The sequence below is a fragment of the Gopherus evgoodei genome, chromosome 1 (genome assembly GCF_007399415.2).
Source record: "Gopherus evgoodei ecotype Sinaloan lineage chromosome 1, rGopEvg1_v1.p, whole genome shotgun sequence".
NCBI lineage: Eukaryota > Metazoa > Chordata > Testudines > Testudinidae > Gopherus > Gopherus evgoodei.
The window spans coordinates 36,554,458-36,579,290 of record NC_044322.1 but is presented as its reverse complement, the minus strand read 5'-3'; the positions used below and the strand labels follow the sequence as shown (position 1 = coordinate 36,579,290).

Here is a 24,833-nt window from a genome sequence, read left to right as displayed (position 1 = left end):
CTGTGACCTGTCCATGACTTTTACTAAAAATACCTGTGACTAAAACGTAGCCTTAGCTATAATCTGTTTGGCATGTGAATCACCTCTCCACAGCCAGTCTCCTGACACCTCAGAGGAAAAGGATTGTACTGAAAAAGTTACAAAACAGTCTGCTATGAGAGAAGAGGCCAGAGATACTTTGATGGCCAGTGTTAAAACCTTTTTAACCAAAAGATATAGACAGACCTGAATACTCCATCAATCCCTCAGGGGAGGAAGATCAGACAATAGTCTCATGAGTTGCATGTACTTCTTTTTAACTGAAGTTTGAGACACCTCAGTAACACAAGAAATGTACATAATATCCATGTCTACTTCATTTCTCTAAAGAAAACTAATCTGATTAAGCACAGATACCTGTAATATGCCATGAACTCAATGGAAAGTAGCTGAAAATTCAACTATCTGTGTGTGGCTGGAGTTGGGGAAGGCTGCCAGAGCATATGAGTGAATCTGCCCCAATATATACAAACCCGTCTAATGTGTCTAATAATTTAATTACCCATTAAGTGAATGTCCATAACTTTGTCATAAGTTATTAAAGAATAACTTTTTTTCATTATTTCATGACAAGTATTTTGTGAATAGAGGCAGCACAAGGAAAGCTGAATGAAAACTAAAAGATAACTGTATATGTATTTAAATATACCTACATGTATGCACAGACAATGCATAATGAATAAATGAATCTATTCTTTTGCTTCCTTTGAACACAACACCAGATCCACAGGAAGAAAATCTGACTTGCTAACAAGAAGCCATTCCTCACCAAACATATTTGTTTAGGGTCTAAGAAACCAGAGCCACTATACTAGGGAAATAATATGATTCTGTCTATTATTTAATCATCAAACACCACATTGTGGGCTTCAGTGGACTAAACACTCTTTCACTATAAGAGGTTATTTTAAGTTATCTATACATAGGTGTATTAACAAAATGTAATTGTAGGATCTGCAAGTCTTGAAAATTTTCCTTTGCTTGTATATATTCATAAAACATTAAGAGTGGTAACTTATTTTCATTTTTATGGGCAGGAGAAATGAGTAGGGAAAAGCCCTTTTTCCTCAACAAGCTTCCTTCAGTTCCTTGTTACAACTATTTCAAATACTAAGGAAATTCAACACAAAAACTTCGTCTGGTGAAGCTGAAGCTGTAGGCACATATCAGTGGTTTGAGAGCATATTATTTTTCATGAATATTAGAGTTAAATAAACAAACAATAAGCCCTTCAAACATCAGAAACCTAGAATTCAAACTGCATTTTGAGAAGGCACCCTAATATCCTACTCCTTCCATGTAGAGCATTTATATACTATGTGTATCAGAAAATGTTAGTTTAATATATTAATATATATACAGATCTCTGATGCTAATGAGCTGCTTTATCACCATGTTAACTTTTACACTTGTCATGCAAATGTTCTAATAGAATGAGCTAGGCACAGAAGGTTTATAAATGGAGCCAAAATAGCTCTGTCTAATGATGTAAGCAGAGTATGAATGAGCTCTCCCCTGACATCTAGTGATGAGCTGTGGAAAAGGACTTCAGGAGCTAGTCTCATTTGCATGGGCACACCCACCCTGCCTAGGTGTTCAGCATGATAGGATTGCTTGCTCAAATGATCACTTTTGGCTAGTGTTGGATCCCCGTTCTCCTTGTTATTGGGGCAGGAGTAATAAAAGGTTGTTATCCTTGTTGTGTGAATCAAAGGCAGCAGAGCTGTACTAGGCATACACTGAATGAGGGAACTCATCTTCAACTAAACGGCTCTCATCAGGCAGGGGACATGGGTTCCAAAGCCCAATGAGTTGAGAGAGGGTGGGGATAAGTACATGTACTGGGTGGTGTGGGCCCTATGTAAGGATCTTAGACACAATTCGACCCTTCCTCTCTCCACTGTGTACTACAGGAACTAATTTAGACTCAAGTGAGAGTCTTGTTGCACACACAGAGCTGAAATCACTGGTATCTAGGTCTAATGCTTAGACCTGCTTTGGGACAGTGTCTCTGATGCAAGAGACTGCCCAGTGTGCACCAGTAGTGAGGCTCCTGCACTCACAGCTGAATTCATTGAGAGCTGTGTGGTGGCCTGAAAACCACAGCTGGTGGAGAAGCATGGTTGCTGGTGAAGAGGAGGGGTGAGCGAGTGCCTGGGTAATAGAGTGAGAAAGGTGCCCTCTTACCCTCCTCCTCCAACCAGGGTGAGAGGTGAATCCTGCAGATGCACCTGTGAACTCTGGGTCTGCACTGACCAAGGACAACAACTGCACAGTGGGTTGCAGAGAAGAGACAGGTATGTTAAAGGGACTTTTGGTTGCTGGGATTTAAGAACCTCAGGGAAAAAGGACACTCCCCAACTTACTTGGGAGTGGGTCTTCTGCTCACGGTTCAAGTTTATGAACCCTGTTTATGGTGTTTTCCCAAATTAATGCAGAGTTACTTCCTCCCTTTTATTAAAAGTTTTTTTGCTACACTCAGACTCCGTGCTTGCAAGAGGAAAAGTACTGCCTCTTAGAGGCACCCAGGGAGTGGTGTGTAATTGTTCCAGGTCACTGGGTGAGGGCCTGAGCCGGTTGTGTGTTGTATTGTTGAAAAGGAACCCTTAGATTCTGAACACAGCCTTTGTTGCTGCCAACTCTGACTGGCAGAACAGTTACATAACATTTAAACAATTGGTTTGCACATGGAACCAGAGGCCCTGATCTTGCGTGAAGTCATTAGCATCAGAAGAGTAAGACACTGTATATCTTCAGCATGCCACGTTCAGACCTTTAGTGAAGAGTACAGAACAATTGTCTTCTGTATGTGATTTAGAATCACAGAATATCAGGGTTAGAAGGGACCTCAGGAGGTCATCTAGTCCAACCCCCTGCTCAAAGCAGGGCCAATCCCCAGACAGATTTTTACTCCAGTACCTTAAATGGCCCCCGCAAGGACTGAATTCACAACTCTGGGTTTAGCAGGCCAGTGCGCTCAAGCCACTGAGCTATCCTTTAATCAGGAATTTGTAAGATTCTTTTATGAGTACTTTGTATGAATGTAAACAGTTGTAAAGCAGTTCAATAACTATATGACTGACATTTGCGTTTCTATGGTCTGTGATGCAATTAAATTGTTTTGTAGATGGATAAAGCACAATATTTTTTATTTTTTTTCCAAGGCATTGCTATCAAAGCTGACTGAAAGTACTTTAGGTGCTTTGTTCGAGAAGCACAAATTCTAATGCTATGTTTCCTAGGTTTCTACATTTGTGAACTTGGTTTTATGATTATGGACAGAAACTGACATGCAGTTAAACTGAAGAAAACAGTCTCCTACCAGTCATAGCCTATGGCAAAGGAGGTTTCAATCGCTGGTGCAATCAATTTTGCAGCTGTCATGATATATTTTTCTGCCATGGCTTTCCTTAGGAATTAAAATAGATATATACCAGTGTTTAGAAAAAGTATATATAAAATCATCAAAAAACTTACTTACCTTACCCTGTGCCTTGAATCGCTACTCACCAACTAAGTCTGAGCAACATCTATATTATTGTTTAATCAAAACATCAGTAAAATAATAGTATGATTTAAGGATAATATTACATCTTTCAATGAGTAATATATAGATTGGGTAGCTAGTAATGCTACAGTATTTCCTAAAGCCAGAAGTTTTGTGAGACTTGCATAAATCCAAGAGAGAGGTTTGTCACTAAAATATTACCATTACACAACAATCCTATCCTAGCATATGAATACGAGCATAACGATTTATAATACAGAAAGAAGATCTGATCATACAATATCTCAGAATAATAAAGGCCCCATAAGGTATGTTTATATTGCAGCTGACAGTGAGCCTTCTATCCAGGTAGACTCATGCTAGCGGGGCTTGTGATAGCATGCTAAAAATAGCTGTGTGGACTTTGTAGTTCAGGTGCCAGCTTGGGCTCTCAAGCCCACCGAACCTACGGTTCTGAGGTCAGGTTAGCCACCTGACCTCAGAACTGTCTGAGTCTCTGTTGCTTTTTTTAGCACACTAGCTTCATCCCTGCTGGTACAAGTCAGTTTTACCCAGACTGGAAGGCTTGCTCCCAGCTGCACTGTACAATATCCCTAAAGTCTAACATTTATATTATCTTCCAGTGCCAGCAGGCCACATACGCTGGATGCTTTGCAGTGGTCTAACATACTCATATGCAATCTAGTGTGGCTTTTGCACAGGGCTCAGAAAATTAAAAAAGCCCTCCCCGCACACCTGAGCAGTGTACTTCCCTGATGGGGAACTCACATAAACAAGTGTTTTGTAACTTCTCCTCCATTTGTTTGTCTTCCCTATTCCACTCCCTAGGGATACACAGGACTGTGACCAAGGGCCAGATTTTTCTCCCTTTGCTTCTTGATTTTATACCAAATACCTCCTGAGTTCCTAACTAACAGTTAGGAAGTGGAAGAAATCTTCAGAATAATGGGGCCCTTTGTTCTGCTTGGCTGAGCTTCAAAATGGAGCTGTTAGCCAAGGACACAAGATTAGTTTCTGAAGGTCCCTTAAAATCTTATTCCCTGGCTATTTTTTAGCCAACCAGGCCAAAAATTGCCCACCTGTTTTAGCATATCTAGTATTTCTCCTGACACTTTCACAACCTCAACAGTCATTACTAGGGAATTTATGTAGTATTTTAAAGCCATCCCATCCAGAATAAGGAATAGCCAGAGGTGAAAGTAAGCCGGTACAGCATACCAGCAAGAGCCTGTACGCTGAACCAGGGCAGCCCGGCTTCCCCAGGTAGCAATTTAAAGGGCCTGGTCTCTCAGCAGCGGCTAGAGCCCCAAGCCCTTTAAATTGCCACCACAGCTCTGCTGCCGGAGCTCTGGAGTAACGGTGGGACTTCAGGGCTAGGGCTAGGGCTAGGGCTCGGGCTCCTGCTGCCTCTACTGCCCTGGGCCCTTTAAATAGCCGCTGGAGCCCCACCGCTACTAGCCCCTATTTAAAGGGCCGGGACAGTAGAAGCAGGGGAGTCCTGGGTCCTTTAAATAGCCACCAGAGCCCTGGAGTAGTGGTGGGGCTCTGGGGTCTATTTAAAGGGCCTGGGGCTCCCATTGCCTCTACCGCCCCGGCCCTTTAAATAGCCCCTGGAGCCCCACTGCCAGAGCCCTGGGGTAGCAGTGGCAGCCTGGGGCTCCAGCAGCGGTTTAAAGGGCAAGAGGCAGTAGCAGCGGCCGAGCCCTGGGCCCTTTAAACTGCTGCCTGGTGGGGGAGGGGGAGGGCACTTACCAGTACAGGGCGGGTCGGGGCTGGCTCTGACCCCCCCTCATCCCCGCCCCTTCCGCCCGAGGTCCCGCTCCTTCCGGGGGCCAGAGCCGGCCCCAACCCAGCCCCGTACCGGTAAGTCCCTATTTTTACTTTCACCCCTGGGAATAGCTCTCAGGCTTTGCAGCTTGGAAAGCTGGTGTCAATTTCCATATGCTAGCAACCACGTAAGCAGATTTGGAATGGATAGGGATCTATGTTTCCAGCATTACCTTTCACGTTCCATTTGCCTTAATTGGTCATTTTTAATGGCTTCAATCAATAGGTTAGTATGTGGATCATCCTAAAAAAAAATCAAAACAAAATAAGTTATGGAAATGTATATTTATATATATGGTACAGCCATATATGTACATTAACACAGGGTATAAGAAGCAACAGACATATTACACACTATACATTTTTTAAAAGGCTTATTTCAATTGAACAATTAGACTGGCATTTTTCAAAGAACTTACATACAAAATATTATTTATTTACCATTTTAGAAGTAATCCTAGACAGCTGGATTAATGGGCAGAATGCAAATGAATGCTCAAAGACAAATCAAATTCATCTGTCACACACAGTGATGTGGATTGCTTGGTAAATTGGGCATAAGCAAACCTTGTGTGTTTCACTGTGGCCAAACTTCTAAGTAGATTAGAAAAAAAAGATTCCTCTTCCCCCCTAAATCAACCTGTTACAAAAAGTTTTTCTTCTACTAAAAGTGGAATTTTATTCCAAATTATGCTGAGCGGCAGTGCAGGACAAACAATATATTTTAGGCTATTTTAAGAGGTATCTTAAGTTTATTAGTTATTTTTTCTTATCTCAGAATCATGAACAATTGGTCTCATGGTACAAGGAAGCCTAGCTTTATTGGTGGAGGAATATTTAAAAAAATATTTCCAATAAACTAAAATGAACCAAAACCAAATCCTCTGTAAAAATTTAATAAAATTGTTTTTCTGTATAATGTGTGCTATGACATTATAGGTTTTACTGGCACTAATTTGAGATGACTTGCATAATTTACTCATTGATGTGTCATTTTTATTATTTTAAACACAAGTATTTTATGTAAATGTTTTATAAATAAAATTGGCAAAACATGAAGTCATCCCAAATGAGTGCCAACTCCATACTACAACACACAACCACACATTTTATGTATATCACATTTTCTAGAAAAACCATTTTGGTAATGTTTTCAAGAGTACTATCACTAGTGAGTAGTACTGCCATCCTCAACTCGTGCTGGTAAAACATCATACCATCATGTGTGTACGTGTACACAGACATGTACGTACACATTATATAGAACAGATTCTTTTTCCTCAACATTAAAAATTTTCCCTCTGCAAATAAAATTTGTAGATTTTGCTTAGTTCATACTTACATTTGGTGAAATATATTTGTCATCATAATCAATTTCCAGTGGAACAGTGATCAGCTTTTGGAAAGCTTTTTTCATTTGTTCACGGTCTCCAATGGCAAAATAACAAAGGATCAGATTGAAGCCTGCTTTCAGGTTTGGAGATGTGCTCATTATGTGTTCAAAAGAACTAATGCCATCAGTGTATTGGCCAGTTTTAATAAATGCAACTCCAATGTTCTGCATTATTTTAATCCTAATTAAAAAAATCATTGTTAAGTAATATTTTCAAATCATATGTTCTACTGTATATACAAAACAAAAGGAATTTCAAAACTTCTACAATATAAACTTACCTCATTTCTTTATGGACACTTGGAATCTGATCTAGAGCCATGCGGTAGAATTTGATAGCTTTTGAATAGTTTCGTTGTTTTAAATAAATGTTTGCCATATTCACCTTCAGTCTGCCTATCACAAAAGTAAAGTGGATGAATGACCTATGTGCCAACCTTCTAAAAATATTCATATCATCCCTCCTCATGCAAACTTTGAGCCAGTGAGACTGCAGAAGCACCTTTTTCATGTATCAGTAGTTGTATCAGGGTCTACTGGCCCTTTAAGCTAAGGCATGGTCCAAAACAGCCTGTTCCTGACTTCCACTCAGAATGGAGAGAATTCAAGGAGAGACAGCAAGGAATTCTAGGAAAGAAAGGACTGTATAAAACAAGCTTCTTACTCAGTCTAGGAGATCAGGGATGAGACAGGACTTGCTGTGGTGTTCTCTGCTGAGGAAGTTTGGGGAAGCAGACCAGGAGGGGTCTGGGAAGAGACCTAGAGACAGGCAAGATACAGAAGGAAACTGGAGAGGATGGGGAGAAGGGAATGAAGCAAGTGGCACAGAGGGTTCAAGATGGGAAGTGTTAGCTTCCTAATTTGGGGCCCATGGCTGGGCTTCCATAGGATGGGAAGGAACCTCCCGTTCACTTCAGAATCAACAGGGGAAAACCAGGGCAGACAATGATGGAAAGGACTACTGAACTGTTCAGAATAGGAAGGGAAAACTACTGTTGGTACTGACCTACCCTGCATCAGCAGTGATGAAGGAGGGGCAAAGGATGTCTTTTTTTTTTTTTTAAATCTGGACTTGTACTTTGGCTGGAAAGTGAACACTTTTTGGATTAACTGGAGAACAAAACCACATCAAATCATTCAAGGACATGGGGTCTGACATTACAAGGTGGTGGTTGCTGTCAACTTTGACTGGCTTCCCTGGGAGTTAAGGGCACTCAGAAGGTGCTCAGCATCTCACAAGTGAAGACAAATAGCTGGTTAGTGAACGCATTGCCATCAGTATCAGGCATTTTGGTGTGTAACTTACCTCCGTTGCTGAACATCTTATTTTTCACTATGACTTGATATGTATTTAGTGCTTCAGCATACATTTCATTAGCAGAATATTGGCTTGCCAAGTTGAAAAGAACCTGGGGGGGGGGGAAAGAGAATGCATAACATGACCACATCTCTCTCTCAAAAAGTAATCAATATTAATCAATGCAGCCATTAGAAAAATTTCAATATACAAAATAGATAGAAAGATGCTTTAATATATTTGTTGACTGTGTAGTTCTTTCATAAACAGAAGTTGGTCCAATAAAATATATTACCTCACCCACCTTGTCTCTCTCATACTTCCCATTTTCCCAATTATCTAAAGAACAGGTAGCAAACATTTTGCATCCTAAATATGTCTGTACATAAGCTGTGGAGAAACACATAGGATAAACGTAAAACGGATTTTTTTAATCTGCAAATGTATCTTGTAGTAGTGTGTTCCATGCTCTAATTGTGTGCTGAGTGAAAAAGTATTTCCTTTTATCAGTTTTGAACAGTTTTGGACTTTCAATTGAATTGAATGCCCCCTGTTCTTGTATTATGAGACAAAATGAACAGAAGTTTGCCATCTACTTATTCTATACCAGGGGTGGCCAGACCATGGCTCCCAAGCTGCATGCAGAACTTTTACAGTTAAAGTGCAGCTTGCAGAAAACTATATGCCCCTCCCTCCATTCTCCACCTTCCAGACCTGGGGGGGAACTTGGGGCCTCTTCCCTAAGGCAGGCTGGTGGGGCTTCGGCCCTGCAGGAGGCACCTGCCGGGGCTCAGGACTTCAGCAGAAGCGGGGCTCAGTAGGTCAGTAAGTTTGGCCACCCCTGCTTATACGGTTTGTTATTTTGTATACTTCTATCATGAGCCTCATGATACCCACCTATTCAGAGGAAGCTATCCCTTGGCAAAAGAACTCTCTTCACAGTGAATCTTACTTTTTAGGCCTAAATATGAGTAAGTTATGAGGTAAGGTTGTTATTAAAATGTTTTTTTATTTCTAACTCATAGAAGATGTGTAATTTTTAGCATAGTTCAACAAGGTGTACGCCCCTATTTGTGGTCTAGCTGCTCATGAAGGCAGATGCTATTAAGAAAAACAGAAAAGCCTTGTCTGTGTCCAGATAAATTACATCCATCACTTTCTCATTTTTATTTTTTAACTTGCCTTCAAATATATTATCAGTTTAGCCTGGCTTGACATATTCTTAGTGAAATACTTCCAGTACTGTATTAACTAATGTACAACTTTAAAATTCTCCTTAGATATTAGGGCACAGACCCTACACAATCTTTTCTTAACACCTACCACCAATTTTAAGAATTGAAGACAAATCCTTAATTTTAAAATCATCATTAAGCTTTAGGAATATTAACTAAAGTACCCTTTAATTGCTGTTTTCCAGAATTATAGTAACTATTTTCAAAAACATTTCTTATTTTTTGTGTATCTGATCTGGAAATTTGTTCTGGGAACTCATACAAAATATGTGCATTACAGCAAACTCAATTTAATTAAAAAGGCATGTTACTGGAAAGCACACTTTACACCCAGATCTTATTCAGGCACCCAGACATTTCAGCACTTACTGAGTAAGTGAGATCTAAGTTGATGTTTTCTGGAGATGCAATTTGTTCACGTTGCCTCACCAACACTCTTTCCTTTCTTCCGGCATCTTTTGCCTTTTCCAGAGCCTTAAAGTAGACATTACGGTTTAGTCTTGCCGTCTGTCTTCCCTCACAAGACCCACTCCCATATATTTAAAATAGAAATTAGTACATTAAGACATATTTCCTTTATGCGCGCGCGCACACACAACTTTACAGCAGATAAGCAGCAATATTACATAAAAAAGCATGTTAAGATTAAAACAATATTCCGAAAGAAAATTCAGCAAAGCAACCTCCATAATACAGTAGTCACCCTACAGTTAATGCAGGATCTTAAGAAGAGTATGAGAAGTAATGTCATAAACAAAATATGAAAATCAAAAAACAGTCAGTCACACCATTTTACTTAGGGCCAGATTTTTAAAGGTATTTAGGCCTAACAACTTAAAAAAAAGAAATCTAGCCTTAAGACACTATGGCCTTGTCTACACTGGCAAGTTTCTGCACAGTAAAGCAGCTTTCTGCATTTTGTAACTTGTGAGGTGAACACACTGCCATACCACTTAGTGCGCAGAAACTGCGCAGCTGCAGCACTATAAAAAAGTCACCCCAACGAGAGGCGTACAGCTTTCTGCACCAGGGCTACAGTGTTACAGTGCCAGTGTAGACACCCTGGTCGATTACAGCACTGCGATTGGCCTCTAGGAGGGATCCCACAATGCCTGTTCTCACCTCTCTGGTCATTGGTTTGAACTCTACTGCCCTGCCCTCAGGTGACCAACCATGAGCCTTGCCCCTTAAATTCCTTGAGAATTTCCAAATTCCCCTTCTTGTTGACTTGGTGACTTGTGCAGTGGTCTCAGCGCATCTTTCCAGGTGACCATGCCTGCTCCACACACCAGGTGTGCAATGGAGCAATGCCGAGCTGTTGGACCTTATCAGCATTTGGGGAGAAGAGGCTGTCCAGTCCCAGCTGCACTCCAGACATAGGAATTACAATACCTATGGACAGATTTCACAATGCATGACAGAAAGGATACACTGCACTACAGGGTCAAAGTGATGGAGCTGTGGAACGCCTACCACAAGGTGCAGGAGGCAAACCGCCGCTCAATGCTGCACCCACGAGCTGCCGGTTCTACAAAGAGCTGGATGTGATACTCGGTGGTGACCCTACCTGCACTGCGATGGCCACTGCAGATACGTTGCTGACTGATGTGCAAGTTGAGAGTGGACCGAGCCAAGAGGAGGAAATTTGGATGAGGATGTGGAGGGAGAGAGGGACCCAGAGACAGAGGATGACTTGGAGGTCAGAGATGCATGCAGCCAGGAGCACTTCTCTACCCCCGAGGAGGCTAGCCAGTCACAGCCGTCAAATCTTGGTGAAACACAAACAGGAGAGGAGGCCCCTGGTAAGTGGCTTTGATTTTGGGAATTGGTGAAGTGAGTTGTTGGGGGCAGGAAGGTTGCAGAAAGCAGGCTTGTGTCTGTATGAACAGGGTGTTGATTGACTCCCTCACTTCATGGGAATCTGCCTCATGGAGATACTGGACAATCCACTGCTGCGGTTCTTTGGCAGAGCTGCTTTGTTTCTTGCCCCATTAAGGGTAACTTTCCTGTGCCACTCTGCCATCACAGGGAGAGCGAGAACATTGCTGCCCTTGGGCGAGCCACCAAGGACCAGGGTGGAAGCTGCAGTCTTGGAGAAGACCCTCCCTTGATTCTGTGCTCACCCTCAGCAGTGAGATATCTTACATAATGAACATAGCCTGTGGAAAATGTGGGGACAGGAATGATTATAAGGCCCCTCCTACAGGGCTAGCTCTCCCCAAGAGCCACGTGTCCAGTGTACAGTACAGTGCTGGAACACTGATTTCCTCTGCCCCTGCGGTTACGCACCATTCTGGGGGTCTTGTGGCTCGTGTGTGCTTGCCTGGACTCAGCCAGTTAGTGATAAGTATGTGAATAGTGGTTGTATTTTAAATCACCAGATCAGTGGTCTATGTGTTGCAAACAAGACTGCTCCTGTAAAATGTTGCATTTTGACTTCACAGATATGACGATGGGAGCCCAGCCTCCCTCTTTGTTATCTCCAGCTGAACCGCTGCACAGAATTAGAAAGTGGCCATGAAGAACTGAAGAGGACTTTCTAGATGATGTCATGATGCATTCTGTGGCCAAAGGGACAAGAATTGAAGAAGTGGTGGGACAGAGAGAAGAGGGACCAAAAGGAGAATGCGACATGCCAGAACGAAGCCATGGAGCACCAAGAAGACATGCTCCAAGTGCTACTAGCACTGCAAATCAAGCATCTCCATGCCCGCTCACCCTTGCAGCTGCTATCGCAAAACTCTTTCCCACGTGCACTTCAGACACCGCCAACACGCTTTTATCAACCTCCTGGCTCCAGTCTACCTGCTGCATTCCACTCCTGCCCCATCACAGTCCAGCACTGCAGATTCCCAGTACCCACTGCACTCTACACCCATCCCTCTACAATTTAGCCCTGCTGAAGTACAATACCTGAAGCACTGTACTCCAAAGGAGAAGGCTGGATATGATACCTGGACATACACAAATCTTTAACCGTCCCAGGACCCCACCTCCTCCTGAGACCCTCCCTTCCCCCTTAGCGCTGATGTGTTTTTTGTTTGTCTCTCTCCTCCAGTTGTTTTTTAATAAAAGAATTGTTTTGGTTTGAAAGCAATCTTTATTCCATTAATTGAAAGCAGAGCCCTGTAAACCAACAAGCAGTTTTCTTAAACCTTCATAGTGCATCGTCTGCACCAATCACAATCACCTCCTAGCATTACAAGCACTGCACTCCTGAGCATAGCAACAAATATTAGTGACTTTCAGATTCAAATTGCTGCCTCATGGCATCCCTGATCCTTATGGCCTCGCGCTGCACCCCTCTAATAGCCCTGATCTCTAGCTGTTCAAATTCAGCCTCAGCAGTCCAGCCTCGAGTGAAGCTTTCACCTTCACAAATATTATGGGGTGTACAGCATGCAGCTATAAGCATAGGAATATTGTCATCGGTCAGGTCCAGCCTTCCATATAGGTAGTGCCATCAGGCCTTTAAATGGCCAAAAGCATACTCAATAGTCATTCTGTACTTGCTTAGCCTGTTGTAAAACTGTTCCTTGCTGCTGTCAAGGTAACCTGTGTATGGCTTCATAAGCCACGACATTAAGGAGTAGGCAGGGTATCCCAGGATCACAATGGGCATTTCAACTTCCTTCCTGGACCAGAAGATCATCGTAAGGGGAAGTCCTTGCTTGCAGCTTCCTGAATAGGCCAATCTTCCAAAAGATGCATGCGTCATACACCTTTGCAGACCAGCCTACGTTAATGTCCGTGAAACTCCCACGGTGATCCACAAGCGCCTGGAGAACCATAAATACCCCTTCCGATTAATGTACTCGGTGGCTAGGTGGTCTGGTGCCAGAATTGGAATACGCATGCCATCTACTGCCCCTCTGCAGGTAGGGAAGCTCATTTGTGCAAAGCCATCCACAATGTCACACATGTTGCCCAGAGTCACGGTCTTTCGGAGCAGGATTCGATTAATTGCCCTGCACACTTTCATCAACAAGAGTCCAACAGTTGACTTTCCCACTCCAAACTGGTTAGCGACTGATTGGTAGCAATCTGGAGTAGCCAGCTTCCACAGTGTAATCATCACGCACTTTTCCAGCTGCAGGGTAGCTCTTATTCTTGTGTCCTTATACCGCAGGACTGGGGCGAGCTCATCACATAGTCCCATGAATGTGGTTTTCTTCTTCCGAAAGTTCCGCAGCCACTGTTAGTCATCCCAGACATGCATGACAATGTGATCCCACCACTCAGTGCTTGTTTCCTGATCCCAAAAGCGGCATTCAACCATGGTCAGGACCTCTGTGAATGCCACAAGCAATCTTGTGTCATAGCTACTACGCATGGCGAGATCAATCTCAAACTCCTCTTGCCTTTGTATTTTCAGGAATAACTCCACTGCCACTCGTGACGTGTTAGTGAAAATGAGCAGCATATTGGTCAACAGTGCGGGGTCCATTCCTGCAGACCAAAGAGGCAGAGTAGAGCCCGCAGTATGCAAACTGATGAAAGATGGCGCCAAATGCAGACAGAAGCACAGGGATTGCTGGGATGCGAAGATATGCATCATGAGGCATTGGGACAGGACCCAGGACGCCCTGCAACCCCCTCGACCTTCCCACAACTCTTAGCAGCAAAAAAGGAAGAGATGCTCTGTGGGACAGCTGCCCAGAGTGCACCCCTCCAAATATCGCTGCAAATACTGCAAGTGTGAACATGCTATTGTGCAGGCAGCTGACACTGCGAACACACTACAGTGGTTTCCCTTCAGTGCTCTCTGAGCAGCGCTGTAACTGCTGGTGCTGCAACTCTGCCAGTGTAGACATAATCACTCTGCTGTCACATAGGGTATCATTATAGATTCATAGACTCTAGGACTGGAAGGGACCTCGAGAGGTCATCAAGTCCAGTCCCCTGCCCTCATGGCAGGACCAAATACTGTCTAGACCATCCCTAACAGACATTTATCTAACCTACTCTTAAACATCTCCAGAGATGGAGATTCCACAACCTCCCTAGGCAATTTATTCCAGTGTTTAACTACCCTGACAGTTAGGAACTTTTTCCTAATGTCCAACCTAAATCTCCCTTGCTGCAGTTTAAACCCATTGCTTCTTGTTTATCATTAGAGGCTAAGGTGAACAAGGTTTCTCCCTCCTCCTGATGACACCCTTTTAGATACCTGAAAACTGCTATCATGTCCCCTCTCAGTCTTCTCTTTTCCAAACTAAATAAACCCAATTCTTTCAGCCTTCCTTCATAGGTCATGTTCTCAAGACCTTTAATCATTCTTGTTGCTCTTCTCTGGACCCTCTCCAATTTCTCCACATCTTTCTTGAAATGCGGTGCCCAGAACTGGACACAATACTCCAGTTGAGGCCTAACCAGCGCAGAGTAGAGCGGAAGACTGACTTCTCATGTCTTGTTTACAACACACCTGTTAATGCATCCCAGAATCCCGTTTGCTTTTTTTGCAACAGTATCACACTGTTGACTCATATTTAGCTTGTGGTCCACTATGACCCCTAGATCTCTTTCTGCCATACGCCTTCCTAGACAGTCTCTTCCCATTCTGTATGTGTGAAACTGATTGTTCCTTCCTAAGTGGAGCACTTTGCATTTGTCTTTATTGAACTTCATCCGATTTACCTCAGACCATTTCTGCAATTTGTTCAGATCATTTTGAATTTTGACCCTGTCCTCCAAAGCAGTTGCAACCCTCCCAGTTTGGTATTGTCTGCAAACTTAATAAGCGTACTTTCTACGCCAACATCTAAGTCGTTGATGAAGATATTGAACAGAGGCGGTCCCAAAACAGACCCCTGTGGAACCCCACTTGTTATATCTTTACAGCAGGATTGGGAGCCATTAATAACTACTCTCTGAGTACGGTTATCCAGCCAGTTATGCACTCACCTTATAGTAGCCCCATCTAAATTGTATATAATATTAGGCACATTATCTCCAGCATTTCCAAATATCACTGACTTGGGGAGAGCGGGGGAGAGAGAGACACACACACACACTAAGCATCAAGCTTCTGTCTCCTTTGTGGCAATGCAGACCACGACCACAAGATCAGCCATAACAATATCAAAATTAAGACAACCTAGCTTTAACAACTGGAAATTTTATGACCAACCAACAGACAATTTAGCATTTAAAAAGCATATCTGCATGTATGAAATGTCCCTGCATATAATAATATAAAAAGACAAATGAAACCCAGATAACTTACCAATTTTAAGTCTCCACAGCTGTTAGCAATGCAGCTTTCTTCAACCAACTCATTCACTTTTTTTTCTAACTGTCTAATCTTTTCTTCTGGACTAAAATTGGGTAAATAATGGATCATTTGTCTTATGCAAATACCAGTAATGATATAAAGATTTTTGAATATAGTGTATTAAAAATAATGTAGTATAGCTGTCTTAGGTCTCATTAACATGCCATAGCATCTGACATTTCTTAATAGACAACACAACTGTAAAAGTGGCCCTTTGTTACCACACTATCAGAAGTTCTATCAATAATGTGAGCTAGAGAAGAAAATAAAGAGAAGATCCTGCAGTTTTACCATGTTCAGCGAGCAATCCATTTAACAACAGAAAAGAGGTTTGGGTTATTGGGCTCTGATCCTCTTAATGTAACAAGCCTCAACCTGAGCTGTTTGGGTAAAGATAGTATAGATACATGCATTTGGTGAAATTTTCAAGCACCCAATGGAAATCCAATATTGCATATGTACTATTTTAAAGAGCTAGTTTAAGCAAAAGTAGAAATTCAATTTGTAATGATAATTTTTTTTAACAGTCAGCACAACTTTTCATCAAAATTACAGATTTCATCAAAAGCTGTGATTGATCCAGAATTATTTAATCTGTGACAAAAAATTAGCTGCATAATAGATTATTTCAATTCTTTCTCCACTTGCAGCATGTCCCACTACCCCTGGCATTCAGGAAGCCCAATGGCCCTGCGTGAATCCTTCTTCCCCAATCTGTTTTGTGCCAAGTCTCTAGCACCATCCAACATGTACACTAGATTAGTAACATTGACCACCTCAGTTCTGGCATATGTGAAGTCTGTTTGGGTTATGAGATCCTGGAAAGAAGGAACAGAGGGAAGAAGTGGTAAAATTTCCTGTGTCTTTCCTAGTGGGAACCCTACAAATACCACTAATATTCCTTGCCAAGCAAGTACTCTTCTAGTCCTCTAATGGATCTGATCCTCTTCTGGAACACAGCACTCATTGATGACAAAGGCCACACCTATATTCAGGATCCAGAGCCACAGACAGAGCACAAAATACAAGAGTGGGGTGGGGGGAAAGCTAATTTTTTTTTAAACCACCAGAGCCTCTATTCTCTTTCTGCAGGATATGAACCACCATGACTTCAACAGGAATCATGCTTAAACCCCATGCCTGCAAAAACCTATGGACACGCTTAACTTTAGTACCGTAAGTAGTTTCATTGAAATCAATGGAACTATTTCTGGTGGTATCACATTGGTCCAACATTATTTAATATTTTTATCAACAATCTAGATGATTACATAAAATCTTTTGTGGCAAAGTCTACAGATCACACAGATTGCTGGGGTAGTAAATAATAAGAGGGATAGGTTACTGTTACAGAATAATCTGAATTACTTGGTAACCTTGGAATCTGTGAATCCCCGGGTCATCCCCTTCCTCTATGGGCCATGGAAAGAATAGGATCACTGCATTGCCCTGAGCATGCTCTTAATCAGGGGTGGGTACACTACAGCTTGTGGGTCGGATCTGGCCCGTCAGGGCTCTGGATCCAGCCTGTGGGATTGCCACCCCACCCCTGTGGCACAGCAGGGCTAAGGCAGGCTCCTTGCCTGCCTTGGCCCTGCTTTGCTCCCGGAAGCAGCCAGCACCACGTCCCTGCAGCCCCTGGGGGAGGTGGGGGCAGAGGGCTCTGTGTGCTGCCCTCACCTGCAGGCACCACTCCCCGCAGCTCCCATTGGCCAGGAATGGGGAACCGAGGCCAACGGGAGCTTTGGGGGAGGTACCCGTAGGCGAGGGCTGAGCATGGAGCCCTCTGCCCCCATCTCTCCCAGGGGCCGCAGGGACATGGTGCTGGCCACTTCTGGGAGTGGCGTGGGCCCAGGGCAGGCAGGGAGCCTGCCTTAGCCCTGCTGTGTGCCACTACCACCTGAGAGCTGTTCAACGTAAGAAGCACCCGGCTGGAGACCGCACTCCAACCCCCTTCCCTGAGCCCTCAACCCCTGCACTCCACACCCCTCCATGCACCCCCATTTGCCTTGTGCCCCTTCCTGCACACTGCACCCCTCCCACACACAACACTCCTTCCCGCAGCCCAACCCCTGCCCTACATTCATGGCCCTACATGCAATTTCCCCATCCAGATGTGGCCCTCAGGCCAAAAAGTTTGCCCACTCCTGCTCTTAATACTTGCAGCTCCACATTCGGACAATGGAAATAATCAAACCCCATGTTTCAGGACTTCGGCTGGAGATCTGCAGGGAACAGGAAGGAATCTCCTGACCTCATGCACTACTGGTCAGATGTATTCTTAGGGTGGGGATGCGGTTCACTTTCTTCTGAACCATCAGAGATTGGTCACAGCTAGATATGAAACACCAGATGGAGTGGACCAGTGCTCTGAGATGGTACAGAGAATTGTTTTAGATGCCTGGATGGAGTTTCTTGCTGACATACTTAGGGTCAAACTGATGGCAAGATTTGGGATTGGGATGGAATTTTTTCCCCTAGGTAAGACTGGCAGGAAACATGGGGGGGTTCCACATTTCTCTGTAGCATGGGGCATGCATCGCCTGCTACGATCATCAGGGCATAATCAATTTCCTGCTGCTGCAGGGGCCTCAGGCATTAGTGGTACCTCGCTCTCTCCTGTTCTTTGTCCGAGGTACATATCAGTTTAGCTTCCCAAGGATCGAAATACCTAGTCGATCTAAAATAACTAGACTGAACATAAGGATATCTGGGTGACAATTAATAGGGCGGACAGCGTAGATGATCTAATGGTCCCTTCTGGCCTTGAACTCTATGAAATCTAGTAAAGTTAAGCTTGTGCATGTTTGCAGGATCTGGGCCTCTTCCTGCAGAAAGAGAATCTGGCCCCTAGGCTTCCTGAGTACCATGTTGTAATTTTTCTAAGAATGCTGGAAGCATTTGTTGCAAAACAGAACAAAAATGTGGCTACATACGTATCTTCATTTTTCATTTCTAGAGGAGGAGCAGGACCTCTTGCTTGACCAAGGGGATCAAATACAGAACCTGCAAATTAACACATGGCACTGAGAACAGTGAATTCCATGACAGACAGTGAATTCCATGACAGACAGTGAATTCTAGCCACCCTACCTCTCAAAGCTGCTTTAGTGTAACCTGCTGCATGAACTGCTGTTAGAGGTCGAGCAACTCCATCCTTAAATTAAAAGAAAAAGACATTTTTATGACTGAAAATATTCTGAAAACCAAAAATGGGGAAAAAGCAGGGGGATGAGTTACATATTGGAACATAAGTGGGAAGCATGTTTTATAGTTGATACAGACCGACCTAGCATTAGTAAGCCTTGCTTACACTGACCAGGGTCTTTCACAATCCTTAGGTATATTGTAGCAGACTCTACAGTAGCAAAATACATACTGGAATTATTTCTAAGTAATAAAAGTTACAAACAAACTTTGCCTTTTTACACAGATAACCCTCATCTTTTTTGTTGCTGATAATTTTAACGTATGCCATATAATTGTCTCTGATTTTTAAAAATTCTTCTTAAGGGCTGGCCTTTTAGACTAGTAGCTCTGTAATGTGCTGTCACATGCTGCCATGTGAGTGTCAGAGTTCTTTTTTTCCTGGGCAGCAAGGATTGAGAGCCCTGAGAAATTGTGGATCAGAATGAGTCGAATTGGACAAGATAAAGAGGCACAAGCTGTCTAGAAACCAGCTGTAATTCAGTAGCTGAGAAATCCCCAAGCTTGGGAGAGTTCATAGCTGGCAAAGAGACAGCATATCCACCTCCTGGAACATTTTCATTAAAAAGAGAACATTCACAGTATAACTTCAGCATACTGAGCCCACACTCAAAAGTAAATAACAAAATATTACCTGTATAGCTCCTGTCATTGGTCTTCCCATTGATGACGATAATACAGTCTTTGACTACCAAAATAAAAAAAAAATTAAAACTAACAATCTTAAGATCTTTTTCTACTTTAGAAATTTAGAACCAAAACTATAAATACTTAAATATGTAATCGTTTCGGTCGCATGAATGTACAACTTTAGGATATGATCCTGCTAACCTTGAAATCAATAGCAAAACTCCCACTGATTTCACTGAGGCAGGATATGCTTCCATTGTAGGGCATAAATATTATGAAGGTACCTGGTAGCAACTCCGTAGTAGTGGCTGAGTTCTAAAATGGATTTAATATTTAAATAAATTCCTGTTTTACTCTAGAAGTAAGAGGTAAGCCTTGTAAAATTTCACAGATTTTACACCCTTTGAATTTTCTGTATATTTTTTGTTTAGTCTCTGTTCATCAGTTTTTAATGGGCTCTGGTTGAAATTTGTCCATGGCAGTCGTACATTTCATGATTGACTTTTTTTTAATTGTCAGTCAACACAAACATTAGTAGAGAGCTGCATCCTGATAGACCCAGTACAATAGGTAGTTTTTATTTTTTAATTAGATTTAGGAGGACTTTGGATATTGATCATGTTATAACTGTAAGTTATATGCTTTATACCTAAATTAGAGATGTAAATATTGTTTAAAAAGTTAACCCTCTAAACTATTAAAATTCTATTGTTTAAAGGGTTAATCGATTAAAGGGAAAGGAGCCGAGGTTGTTCTGGCCGTCGAGGCAGGGGCTAGGGTCAGTCAGCCAGCCATGGGGATGGGGTCAGCTAGCTATCCAGCCGGGGGCCAGTTAACCGATTAACATTTTACATCCCTAACCTAAACCTGATAAAATGGGGCCACGTGCCCATAAAAGCTTCTTCACTGTGAGCTATGCTTTTCTATCAGATTTTATTCTACAACAGAGAAGGTATATAAAGGGTTAGTTTGCAACAGCTAATTGTTAATATGTTCTCCATCAGCAGATACACTTCTACCCCCTTCCCTGCCACTTAAGCATCTTCATTTATAAACAGTTACGGCTGCTGCATGCATAACACACACAACTTTTCATTTACTTGCTGTCAAGTCTCCTAACAGTAAAGACCATCTACTTCTCCATCCACAGGCCCTCACCTTACTATTGTGATTACTACTGTATAACATAGAACATGCACCACAGTTTAAACTCTGTCTCACTAGAGATTCTTTCTGAATAAGATATTTAAGATACGTCCTTTCCTGTCTAGCCACACAGTTAAAACTTGTACTCTCACTATATTACATCTTGATTACTGCATCATTCTTCTTTCTGGTGTTAACAAATGCAATCTGTAAACTCTTTGAGGCAGGGAGCGTCTTTTTGTTCCATGTTTGTACACTGCCTAGCACAACGGGGTCCTGGTCCATGACTGGAGCCCTTACCTGCTATAATACAAATAATAATAATGCCAGGTTTCCCTTACCATGGGAACTGCCCCTCTGAACACAGCCTTTAACAAACTAATTTCTCCAAATACCACTAATTACTACACCAAATATCCACAACTATGAGTGTTGGGGGGAAAAATAATCTAGTAAAGGAGTGTGTCCAGATCAAAGGGCAAGGGAAGAGGAAAGTCTACAGTGCAGTGACTTTCAATAGGACTTAGGTGCTTTTGAAAATTCTAACCAGTGAGCTTGCCTAAGAGATAGCTAAAGCAATATACCTGTCTAGAGAAGCACATACTTAAAGGGTCTAAACACTGAGGAGGATGAGGAATTTTTAGGTGTCCCGAGAGAGTGTAACTAGAAGTGATGACATCAAATTAGACAACAGGAAAATTATGACTATTGGGAAAAATTTCCAAACAGAAGTCCAATGCACTGTGGAATAGTTCATAAGGGTAGTTCCATTGCTTGAGTTATTTAAATAGGACTGGATAAAAAGCACTCAAGAATGTTCCTTCCAATTTAATCTTGCAATGGCAGTGGGATCCACAAGATGACCGAAGAGAAATTAGGCATCAAATATAGCTATAATTAAAGTAATTAATAATTATTCAAATGATCTTGTCTATATTTAGGGTTTAAGAACTCGAAAGAAATCTGTATAAAATTAAATGTAATTTGAAAATTCTTTAAAATTTAATATTTACCTTAGCATCATGCAATTTCTATAGCATACTCCAAAACTGACTACCACATAAACACAAAGGGTGCAGTCCAACTCCCACCGCAGTCAATGGAAGTCTTCCCGTCAATTTCAAAGCAAATTCAATCAAACCTTTAATGTTGAATTCTGTCCTCTAATACAGTACCTAGGAAGCACTGTCAAGTATCTTGAAAAATCAGTAACTGTGCCTTATCCAAGTGCGCAGCTGCTGATATTCAAAGTTAAGCAAAGAGTGTGGCTCACCGGAGGAAAGGATTGAGACAAAAAGAGACAACACTGAACATAGGCTTTAGAGGGTTGTATAGACTCAAGACCCCAGGAAGAGCTTCTCTTTGATTAAGTTTAAAACATAGAACTAAAACTTACCCCAAACCCTGTAGCTAAAGGCCGTGAAGCTGATGTGCCTGGAATTTTGGCTGTTATCTTGGTAAAAAAAAAACAAACCAACCATAATTAATCCAAATATGATTACTTGGTCTTTTTACATATGTTAATAAAATAAGTTCACAGAAATGATCATGCATTAAAAAATGTACAGAAAGTTCTATAGTGATGTCTCTATGTTCAATTTTATTTGTATAAATCATAGCTCCCTCTTTAAAATATGTACCTTTCTGGTGATTAAATTGCACGAGTCTTAATGGGTTCAGCTCTTATTTAGAAGCACACAGTCCTTACAACAGAATATACATTTCAAAAGTAGGGTCTACATGTCAATTTTCCATTTCTTTTGAAAAAGGATGTAAAAGAGTTTTGAAGTCATAACTAAATAAAAGTAACCAAAGTTATCTGAATAAAATTAAATTGCAACAACATCCCAGAGTTTGGTATATTATACTCCATTCTCCATCCCACCTTTGAGATAAGTCAAGGCCAACTTCCTTCTGGATTGATGCATTATGCAGGGATGCTTTAGAATCTGTTATTTCATTCTAATCAGTATCTGGCTCATTTTATCATATAGGAATAAGGCAGCAGTTCTTAGTGGTCAGGACACTCTGCCATGTCCTTTTTAAGGGTTTGAAGGATCCAACATAAAGATCTAGATGGGATATGTAGAGGAAGCGGTCCTGGGAATGAACAGTGCCTGGAAGGAAATCCTGTCAATGTATCTTCAAGGGTCTGGGGCAGGATCCTTGCAGAGAGGGCAGAGCAAGGCTCCACCATTCCCCCACCAATTGGGAATGAGCTGGGAGAAGGGAACCAGCATAAATGCTGTCTCCTTTGTCATCTCAGGGAGCTGCCTACAGATACTGAAGAAAGAAGGCTGCCTGCTGGATCCTATTAGCATCAGGATTAACTGATGAAAAAGGGGCAGCTGAGGCAGAAGCTGGCTAAGGCCCTACAGCTGCCTAAATTATAACCCAGACCCAAGAAGGAGGGCTGAGGCTGTTGCTAGGAGACTGACAGACTGGCTGTTTCATTAATGTATATCCTGCTGCCCCAGGAGGGACTGTCTGAAGCATAACCTCAGCTCCAGGAGGAGGTCTCCTGAAATGGGACAAAGAGCTGACGAGGAGTCTTATAAGGAGCCAGAGGAAGGTGACTTTTGTTAGTTCCACCAGGTAAGTCACATTTTGTAGAAACTTAATAAATCAGACCCCACAGAGTGGTGCACGCTCTTGAGTCAATGTAAATCTGATAACTGATTGACAGAACCCAAGGGGGAAGGCACATGGGGTGTGTTGGAGAGGCTCACCCCCTGACAGATAAACATAAGAACAGCCAAACTGGGTCAGACCAAAGCCTAGTATCCTGTTTTCCAACAGTGGCAAATGCCAGGTTCCTCAGAGGGAATGAACAGAACAGGTAACCATCAAGTGATCCATCCGCTGTTGCCCATTCCCAGCTTCTGGAAAGCAGAGGCTAGGGATGCCATCCCTGCCCATCCTGGCTAATAGCTATTGATGGACCTATCCTCCATGAATTTATCTAATTCTTTTTTGAACCCTGTTAGTCTTGGCCTTCACAACATCCTCTGGAAAGGGGTTCCACAGGTTGACTTTTCACCATCCAAATATTTAAGAAATAATCGTGTATAAGAACTATACTTACTGTATGGTGGAAGTTTAAAATCTCATGCTGTAGCTCTAATAAGTCTGGTCATATATCTCACATACATGGCTAAACATTCTATCATCATTTTAGAAATGCATTGAGACTGAGACTTGACCAAAGGCAATGGGTGGCAGAGCCAAGATTAGAATCCAGATCTCCTGAGAATGTTTAGAAATATTACAATCTATTTTTAAATTTACTTACTGGGGGTCTTCTACCATGACTAGTTCTCACAGCCTGCTGAAAAGCTGTGTCATTTTCTAAATCCTGAAACAAAACAATAATGTAAGAACTATCCAAAGACAACAAATAAAAATAAGTAATTTGCTCCTACAGTGCTTTACTATTGCCTCGGAGATGAGGAATAGGAGAGGGAGTGAGGGGAGGTACTGAAACTTGGCTGGCAGGTGGAGGGGAGGGGGGCGGTTCCAGGCTGGAAAGGGGAGCTTGGGGGTTCCTATCTGCTCCCAGGCCTGATTTTGGGCCCTGCTGCAGTGCCTTCAGCCCCTCTTGTTCCGGCCCTCACCTCTGCCTCCCTTCATCCCCACCAGGCATGCACAAGTATACGTGAGGGTGGAGCCCCCACAGTATTTCCACTCTGGGGTACTAGCCCCTGTGTTTGGATGCCCTTGGATATTGCCAAATTACAGTTTCCAGTGTCAATAAGCTATGATTATACCACTTAAAGAACTTTTAGTTTACACAGAGCAATGTCAAACCAGAGTAACCGTTGTAGAATAGTAAAACATTGGGAGAAAACTGAGTTTGATTTATAATACTTAGTAGTTACCATGCACAGCATTTTTATTTCTGTCTAAAGGGCTATACAGGCACTAATTTGAATGCTTAACTGATCCTAGTGTTCGTCATGCATCTGACGAAGTGGGTATTCACCCACGAAAGCTCATGCTCCAAAACGTCTGTTAGTCTATAAGGTGCCAGAGGATTCTTTGCTGCTTTTACAGATCCAGTCTAACATGGCTACCCTTCTGATACTTGATCCTAGTGTGCATATCTCATTGCTATTCCATGAATGTATATTAGGTATTCCACTATTTATATATTTAAACATGCAAGATGTAGTATAAATCTTACTAACTTATGGAGGAGGACATAGTATGTTGAAAATACACTATAATGATCAATGAACTAGATGACCTATTATGTCTTTTTCCAGCTCCAGGAAAAA

At 42.3% G+C, this 24,833-nt stretch overlaps 1 protein-coding gene across 6 annotated transcripts in view; it reads right to left on the bottom strand.

Annotated features, from left to right (window-relative positions):
* The window catches only part of IFT88 (intraflagellar transport 88), a 90,300-nt gene that overhangs the window by 63,556 nt on the left and 1,911 nt on the right, over positions 1-24,833 (bottom strand). For 4 of the 6 annotated variants that reach the window (XM_030561596.1, XM_030561605.1, XM_030561615.1 and 1 more), the window contains exons 3-14: positions 23,849-23,911; positions 21,953-22,009; positions 19,415-19,468; positions 18,667-18,730; positions 18,510-18,579; positions 15,526-15,616; positions 9,669-9,773; positions 8,074-8,176; positions 7,049-7,163; positions 6,717-6,948; positions 5,548-5,618; positions 3,362-3,448 (exon numbers count right to left, since the gene is read on the bottom strand). In XM_030561596.1, the coding sequence (XP_030417456.1) occupies positions 3,362-3,448; positions 5,548-5,618; positions 6,717-6,948; positions 7,049-7,163; positions 8,074-8,176; positions 9,669-9,773; positions 15,526-15,616; positions 18,510-18,579; positions 18,667-18,730; positions 19,415-19,468; positions 21,953-22,009; positions 23,849-23,911 (1,112 nt within the window). The remainder of the gene's footprint in view (positions 1-3,361; positions 3,449-5,547; positions 5,619-6,716; positions 6,949-7,048; positions 7,164-8,073; positions 8,177-9,668; positions 9,774-15,525; positions 15,617-18,509; positions 18,580-18,666; positions 18,731-19,414; positions 19,469-21,952; positions 22,010-23,848; positions 23,912-24,833) is intronic. The other 2 variants (XM_030561632.1, XM_030561640.1) reach the window with 1 other exon arrangement.